This window comes from Micromesistius poutassou (genome assembly GCF_964030765.1).
Source record: "Micromesistius poutassou genome assembly, chromosome: 20".
NCBI classification, from domain to species: domain Eukaryota; kingdom Metazoa; phylum Chordata; class Actinopteri; order Gadiformes; family Gadidae; genus Micromesistius; species Micromesistius poutassou.
In genome coordinates this window covers 5839875-5848722 of record NC_140290.1, presented here as the reverse complement: position 1 = coordinate 5848722, position 8848 = coordinate 5839875, and the positions used below count along the sequence as shown (strand labels likewise).

The 8848-nt window shown below is 43.3% G+C and overlaps 2 protein-coding genes across 2 annotated transcripts; one reads left to right on the top strand and one right to left on the bottom strand.

Annotated features, from left to right (window-relative positions):
- nkiras1 (NFKB inhibitor interacting Ras-like 1) lies at positions 1-1758 on the bottom strand (the record flags this gene model as incomplete). The annotated part of the gene is made up of 3 exons (XM_084484714.1): positions 1-243; positions 1182-1423; positions 1665-1758. The coding sequence occupies 3 exons, from the start codon at positions 1756-1758 to the stop codon at positions 1-3; spliced, it is 579 nt and encodes a 192-aa protein (XP_084340840.1).
- A 727-nt stretch (positions 1759-2485) lies between these two features.
- Positions 2486-5302, top strand: rpl15 (ribosomal protein L15). Its single transcript, XM_084484664.1, has 4 exons — positions 2486-2533; positions 3319-3500; positions 3587-3723; positions 4956-5302. Exons 2-4 carry the CDS (start codon positions 3329-3331, stop codon positions 5259-5261), a joined length of 615 nt encoding a protein of 204 aa, XP_084340790.1. The 5' UTR covers positions 2486-2533; positions 3319-3328; the 3' UTR covers positions 5262-5302.
- The last annotated feature ends 3546 nt before the right edge of the window (positions 5303-8848 follow it).

The window sequence follows — 8848 nt, the reverse complement described above, 5'->3', positions numbered from 1 at the left end:
TCAGAGGTCGTTGGACGGCGTGCCCTTGCTCTTGCGGCCGGGCAGGGGGAAGGCGGACTTGCTCTGCGGCTGCGTGAGGCGGCTGGTGAGCGTGGTGAAGGGCTCGATGAGGGAGCCGCGCTCCGCCACGCTCACCTCCCACAGCTTCACCTTCTCGCCGCGCGCCCACTGCTGCGCCGCCTCGGGGTCCACCTGCCGCTGCTCCCGCAGGTCCGTCTTGTTGCCCAGGACGATGACCGCCACCTGCGGGCGACAGAGCACATCGGGGGGGGGGGGGGGGGGGTCACTTTACGGCACCACGCATACACACGCACAGCATTGGAGGAACTGTAGGACACGCCCTATGATGAGATGATTAAACAACCGAGGAATTAAATGCTAAATCGTGTCTGCTGATGCTTTGGGAATGGAGCAGTGGCATATGCTGCCATGGCTACCGGTGTCTGGCGGTGGATTGCATTGCGCTTGTCGATCGAGATCAATCGGATGACAATTTATAACATTATGACTGACATTTAGCTTCTTTTTAGTCTCTCTGCTCTAGGTGCCAATATCCGGAGAGACTAACAGTGAATAGGTTTAGGTACGTGTAAGTAAGGAGCAGGTAGGGGCTAGGGGCATCCTGGTTAAGGACATAGGAGTGTTAAACCAGAACCTTTGAACTGTGAGTCACACCCCAGCCTGGAGACTATTCAGCCCCCCCCCCCCCCCTCCTTATTTGGCCCAAGACCTGCTGTCTATTTATGGATAACCCTAACCCTAACTTAAAAAATGTGTGTTAAAGCTCTATGGCACAATGGGAAATATTGTGCCTGATACCTTTCATTACCAATCTTTAATTGAGATATAATGATCAGGGAAAGTTGTACACAAAGAAAGTAGACATTGAATCAATCAAAAGAACACAGCATATTACTATTTAGTCTATTTAGCAGACACTTTTATCCAAACAGACTTGAGTCAGAATTCAGTAACAGGTTGTTGGACAGCAGGTAGGGGTCAGGCCTTTTGCCAAGGATGCATATGGGTCATGCTGCTGACGTTGGGAATCAAACCCTGCTCTTTCCTGCAGGGAATGAAACACCCTAGTGACCCTGCTCCATGGAATATATCTAGTTCCAGATCACAATATCGACATTGTATAAATACATACGGGTAACAATTACTGGAACTGTGCCCACCTCTTTCTTATCTCTGGACTTGTCGATTTCCTTCTTCAGTATGTCCACCTTCTTGAAGGACTCCAGGCTGTCCACGCTGTAGACCAGCACGAAGCCGTCCGCCACCAGGTAGTAGTGCTTGGGGAGGTCCAGCTCGTCCTGCAGGCCCCTGGTGTCGTACAGCCGCAGCTGTTCCTTTACCCCGCGGTCGGTCTCCACCGAGGCCACATACACATCCTCCTGGGTTTCACTGGTTTCAGACCCTGACAGACCAAAGCCATCCACAACAAAATCTGTCAACTGACAGCAGCCCATAACTCTCTGCACCTACAGTTCATGTAGTTATAATTAAACGCAACAACATTGTGACTGAGGAGCTTTCTTACACATAATGATAGCTTACAATCTTGTGCAACTATTGACTTGCATTCACTTATAAGCCATGCCATCGAGAAGCGAATGGTTGGGTTTTCCCCCTACCTCCCAACTAGGTGACCTACTCACCGACAGTGTGGTTTCCGTACAGTAACTGCTCCAAGATAGCAGTCTTTCCAACAGAAGCCTGGCCGCAGACAACAACTTTACAGCCTTTCCCCATTTCGAGTCTACAAAACAACATATCAGAGTAAGCTTACAAGCCCAAAGTAAAATACACACCATCAGACGGCCCATATTACAAACCAGTTTTGCGGTAACAATATTTGGTAGCAGAATGTAACACGAACCCTATTAAAATCTTAGCAACGTAGCTACTCAATCCAGACGATTATGTACACGCCGAACACATACGATACTGACATTGCCAGCAGCAAATCATGGTACATGGGTCAAAGTATAAAGTACAGTTACCTACCTAGTCCAGGTTAACGCTTTCAGATTTCCACACAGACATCTCGACCTGGAGCATCCTTTCTTCAGTGTGGGGCCGCTGTTTGGCAAGTTCGTGTACCTCGCTGCGCATGTGCAAACACGGAATAATCTGCACCCACGTCCAAACTAAAATTAAAATTTAATTAGATAGCGGTAAGGGTCACCATCTGTCAATCAATATTATCACTCCAGGCTCTTCTCTTAACATTAATCTATTTCCCATGGCGGTGTTCACGTGGATTTTTTTAAAAAGTTTTAATGTCTTCAAACTAATACGTTTTACAATATAGCGAGACATTATATAGTGTGTAAATTAAGTGTGTTACAGCGTGTTAGGGTAAACCCATTCTGAATGAAAACCTAAATTAAATTAAATCTCCGGAAACGCCAAACAAATCCAGGACTACATTTCCCGTGATCCTTGAACAGGAAATACGCAGCCGTCGTTTTCATAAAGCATGCTGGGTACTTTTTCTCTCTCTTTCCGGTTGGTTCGCCATCATGTAAGCTATATTTCCAATGCTTTAATACAACACAATCTATTAAAATCTACGTTATTGGACCTACATCGTTATGTCAAATTTAGTACACTGGTTTATCAGATTTGAGTTTTCAATATGCTGCAATTATTTTAGAAGATTTGTCATTTTAGACTGATTAAAGCCCTAGTTCTGTTGGGTACTATAGGCGCTTGGCTGTCTTGCTATTCATCCTACATCCCGGTTAGCTGCCGTATTGTAGTTAACGTTTGGCAGTACTTTCTGAAATGATTACTTGGTATGTCGTGGTTGAATTGTTTTCTCGATAGTGTATATATAACGATATGATGCTTAACTAATGCATCTAGCAAAATGGAGTAATAGTTTAACCTGTTAGCCAAGCTAAGGTTAGCGTGTGAATAAAAATGCATTAGCATGAAACTCCCTCATCGGAAGCAATTAAATAGCAACTGTTCTGTTTACTAGCCTTCTTGCATTTAGTATTGCAGACCTTTTGTCAATTGATAGCCTAATACTTGGTCACATTAGTGTAGTCAGTGGTAAACATGTATTTAATGCCTGCCTATATTTGAAGAGACACGCTATTGACTTGATCAAGGGATTGTCCAAGTGTCCCCAGTATATTGGAGCATGTTTCAAAAGACAACTTGGAAGCAGTGATCAAGCTTTGAAGAGCCTAAGCATTTAAAGCATTTATTTCCATAGATATAGCTTAATGTCCAGCATGCCTGCATTGTGTCCAGTTTGACTGTCATGTAGTGCCTTTTCTAAAATGTATCTTTCCACAGATAAATCAAGATGGGAGCATATAAGTATATGCAGGAGTTGTGGCGCAAGAAGCAGTCTGATGTACTTCGCTTCCTCCTCCGTGTGAGATGCTGGCAATATCGCCAGTTGTCCAACCTCCATCGTGCTCCTAGGCCCACCAGACCCGACAAGGCTCGTAGGCTGGGCTACAAGGCAAAGCAGGGTAAGTCCCATGCCACACTGGCCTGTCATGGATGTCTAATCATCAATAATCTCAGCTTGTGAATAACAACCCATTTTGTTGTTTAGGGTACGTCATCTACCGTATCCGCCTCCGCCGTGGTGGTCGCAAACGCCCCGTGCCCAAGGGTGCCACCTATGGCAAGCCTGTGCACCATGGTGTCAACCAGATCAAGTTCGCCCGCAGTCTGCAGTCCGTTGCTGAGGTGAGTTTGTGATCAACTCTTGGAAGAACTGTAGGCTCTTTGTGATTCACTCCTCGAAAGGTTGTGATTGGAAAGGTGCTAGCCGTCATTGATGGATGATGGCAATGTAGATTTTGGTTGAGAAACTGAATGGATTTGGTGTTTTTGTTTTGATGCCTGTGTATGGTCTGCAAATCTGGACTTAAAGTTCAAGGCTGTCCAATTGCTTTGGTAGCAGGATCTTGTGCTACCTGAAAATGAACCATTTTTAACAGTAGATTTGATTTTGGTATTTTCCGTGGTTCAACTATCTATTCTGAATGCTCTCAACTTTTGAATAGTGGTTGAGCTGAACTTAAGATTAGTGTCTCCTAAAGTGACGGTTCAGACAATCTCAATCAAAAAAAACACTGACTCCTAATGTACTAGCCAGATTTGTATTACTGGCTGTTCTTTTTCTAGACTTTGTTGGCACATGATGGTTTGTAGATCAGTGCTCTCCAAACTTTGCTTCTTCCAGTATACCAATAGCTTCTCATCTCACTTTGGTCACAAGCACACCAGGAGCCAGATTTAAGTGCAGAGCTAGGCCTGTGATGTGTTCATCAAGCTAGTCCTTGAAGCTTTTCTATATTAAAAATATCCATGAACATTTGTTTTGTCACTGGGCTGGCAATTTCATTTCCTCCTGTCTATTGGCAACACTTTCGAGGCAAAGCTGAATATTCAGTCCTGGTCTGAAACTTGACAGTCAAATCAAGGCAGTGTAGATGGCCATTCACTTGAAAGTAATCCCAAGAGCAGGCGCATGGGCCAGTTTAAACATCTCTGTTTTTGTGTATCTACTCTATTGTGACTTCTTTGGCTGACTCCAGTCAAATTAAGGCAGTGTAGATGGCCATTCACTTGGAAGTAATCCCAAGAGCAGGCGCATGGGCCAGTTGAAACATGTTTTTGTATATCTTCTCTACTGTGACCTCTTTGGCTGACTCCAGTCAAAAGATTGACTGATCGGCTCCACTTGATGTAAATGAGGTTCAACATATTGAGTATTTTATTATAACTTATCATATTTTTGTCATCTATTTTGGGGGGGCTTTAATTACTACAGTAAGACTTTCTGACAATTTTGATCAAAAACTTTGATTTGAGATCGTAAAATGAACGTATGACCACTACAATTATGGAGGCTCAGGTGAACGCTGTTTAAAACGTCCTGTTGGGTGGCACTAATGTGACGTTTGGTCCTCTAGGAGCGTGCTGGCCGTCACTGCGGTGGCCTGAGGGTCCTCAACAGCTACTGGGTGGGCGAGGACTCCACCTACAAGTTCTTCGAGGTCATCCTCATCGACACCTTCCACAAGGCCATCCGACGCAACCCCGACACCCAATGGATCACAAAGGCCGTACACAAACACAGGGAGATGCGTGGCCTGACCTCCGCAGGAAAGAAGAGCCGCGGCTTGGGCAAGGGCCACAAGTTCCACCTGACCATCGGTGGATCCCGTCGCGCCTGCTGGAAGAGACGCAACACCCTGCAGCTGCATCGTTATCGTTAAGCATCTGTACAAAAGAAATAAACATGCCTTTTTATGGTCTGTCTCGTGGTCCTGTTCACTTCATTGTAGCAGTCTTTCCCAAAACTGCACATGCCTCAAACAAGTGAGTTTGTGCTAGATGGACACAACCAAGCGTAGCTTGGTTAACTTGGATCTTTGAGTGGTACAAGTTTGAACCAAGTGGAACAGGCAGGCCAGCAATTTATTGTATAATATATAATTGATAGGATTTATTGAAACTACTGCCAATGAAGGTTAACTAGACATGTCTAGGTTATTTGAAGCTACCAGCTAGTTGAAAATTTATATTGTGACCCAAATATGGAGCAAGTAGTTAAAATATTGAATACACAAAGGGTTTAACGATCCTGTTATGTTGTGGGTCAAATTGACCCATTTTAAAGTTAAATCTAAAAACGTTTAAAATAGCTTTCAGAATGAAACTTCTGCTGGTCTTAGTGTTAACTACCTTCAAAAATTAAAAAGGTTACTAGGCATTAAGCCAGTGGAGGCTGAAAGGGTCATCTGGAAAGAAATATTCATCAGTGGAACATGCCAAAGCTATACTGCACAAGAGGCGCATCTTCCTCGAGGAGCTTGGGAAGGCACTTGTGGTACTGCATATTCAACAAGGCAGCACATGCCAAGGACCACCCAGCTATTGCATCCACGGTGAGGGAGATCCAGGACGGGGCTGCACCCAGTACACCGATTCCTGTGCTAAGAGTGTGTGTCAGGAGATTGGCACCAGCAATAAGACGTAAAGTATACATCTCATATCATCTACAATATCTTCCTAGGTAGCTGCTGGTAGGAAGAGGAATAGGTGCCAGGTGAGCAAGCCATCTAATGATGTCAAGTCGGGCACGACATGTGCAAATTTAATTTGCACAAAACAAAGTGTGAAAACTAAGAATTATGACAAATCTGGCTTCATTTTAGTAAACGGGTCAAATTGACCCTGAACAGGACAGGAGTCTTATATTTATTTATCAACCTCATCCCATGAAAAAACACATTAAAAAAAATAATTATATGTAAACTGAATCTATTTTATATTAAAGTGTTTCTAAAGTAGTCTACATGAAAAGAAGTTGAAGATATCTTTCCGATGAAATACGAATTCGATTCAATTGTTAGTAATGGTGTTAGTAATGAGGCACACTTTTTTTTTTTGTTTCTGACCATTTTTAGATATTTAAACATGCTCCGGGTCAAATTGACCAGCGAACAATTTTGTTGTAGGCCTACATGACAAACGAACATTACAGGAGAGTTAGAATGGCAGTGTAAATGCCTTGAAAGAATTAAAGATATAAAAGAATGGTTTACTATCATACTTTAAAGCCAAATATTTCTCAATGACTATGCATCTAAATCGAACTGTTCAGTGTAGTAATACAGACAGATACGCATCGAGTGAACAAATGCAGCCATTTTTGTGCCACTAGAGGTCTCCAATTATCTAGATAATCGGTCGATAATTTTGAAACAAAGAAATATGATTGGTCATCATATGAAATATATATATTAATATATTTCTTAAATAAATATATGACCTACCTACAATTGGGACTATGCAGTGTCGCTTTCATGTATCTTTTTAAATTAAAAATTAACACAGGAGACCACCATTGCATTCATTGCAATGAAAGAAGTCTGTCAAACATAATGGTACATAATGCCATTTAAGTAGTTCTCAATGACTCCAGCTTAGTCTAAACTGATATTAAAGTGTGTCTATGGCTACCATTAGTGGGCACACTCAATATAAAGTCATTTATTCTTCTAAAGGGAAGCAATTAGCCTTTACAAACGGAAGTGTCACCTGTGCCAATTAGAGTTTTCCTCTGTTCCTGTCTATTGAGAGATAATATACCCTTTATGGACACTTTTTCCGGTGCTCCATGTCACTGTCAATCCATTGTGTCATGGGGTGCTGATTAGATTAAAATAAATGTTAGGAAAAAAAGCATAGAGGCCATTTTTTTTAATCTTGGCACCTTGTTCCCTCACCTTGAAAAACGACCCAGATTAACACCATTGAGACGGCCTCAAGCAATCACTTTAAAGGTCCCATGGCATGCTATTTTATGGATGCTTTAATATAGGTGTTAGTGGGCCCCTAATACAGTACTTGAAGACGGTCAAAAAATTCAGCCTTGGTGCAGAGTTACAGCCACTACGAGCCAGTCCCACAATGAGCTCTCCACAAATGTGCCGTTTTTAGAGGCAGGTCAAGGTGGAGGGTGGGGGTGTGGCCCTGAGCAGCTTGCGGCCACGGTACCATGCACTAGTGTTTACAGTGGAACACTGAACACTCCGGGTGCTCCGGCGGGAGTCCTGGAGCTCTATATCAAAATAATATCATATTATATTTAGATATCTATATAATATAATATATATTATCATGGTCAAAAGCTGTTTGCGCCTCCGGATGATATTATGAATCCCAAACGACTGCGTCGGGTTCTCAGACGCCTCTGGTTCTTCCACTTCCACGTCAATATTAAGTACAGACTGAACCGCGAAATGGAGGAGAAGGGGATTGTTGCCCGCGATTGTTGCCCGGAGTGAACACTTGCGTTACAGTGTGTGTACACTTCACACACACACATGTGGCGCTCGCACGGTCCTAGCTCATTGTCTCATTGGCGGGCCAAATTCTCTGGGCGGGCCAAGCTGAGAAAGGGGAGGTAACATGGCCCCATATGACGACATATGGAGTGGAAGCCTTCTCGGTTTACACCTAACGCAATTTTTAGCTACTGGGGGAGCATAGGGAGGCTAGGGGAACTCAACTTAATGTTAGAAAACCTCATAAAGTGAAATTTTCATGCCATGGAACCTTTAAGGCAGAGAAGTGAGGAGAGACTCTGGAAACGTCACACCTGACTGGACAGATGCACCAGTGTGTTTGTGCGGCATAAATCTCCCCCCTCCAGCCGCGCTCTTTACCTTTATCCTATTTCATGTGAGGACGGGTTTGGACGGCTGACACATAGTGGTTGAAGGACACATCCGGGCTCGTCACACATTTCTGACCTTTTTAATTAATTATCGGACGGACTCCAACAGCGTAGTCAGCCTATAGCACTATAGTGTGAGGACTGGCGAGCTGCAGGAGAATGGGTAACTCAATAGGCCTCTCATGAATAAAACATTCATGGCAAGCTGAACAGAATAGAAAAGTCTGTACTTATCTCACCAAATCATTCAGTCACTCATCGGTACCTTTAAAGACATATTGAGGGTTTTATTAAAGAAACCCTAACAACATTGCTGTTAACCTACTGGCTAATTTCTCCATTGTTTTAATATTGAGGTTTTCTGTCTTTAAATGTATTAATTTACAGATGATGTCCGATGTCAGAGCTAATAAAGCCCTTTGACTGTGACTGTGACTCCTCCTAGTTGTCCAAATGCCTTGATAAGCCCAGGGCTTAGCATTTTGAATTTAGAATACTTCAAAAAAATCTATTAACTCGATGAGAATAGAAGCCATGCAAAGCAGTGCCCTCTTTTCCATGGAAATGGCTTGCTCATTGTTATATTCACACACACACACACACACACACACACACACA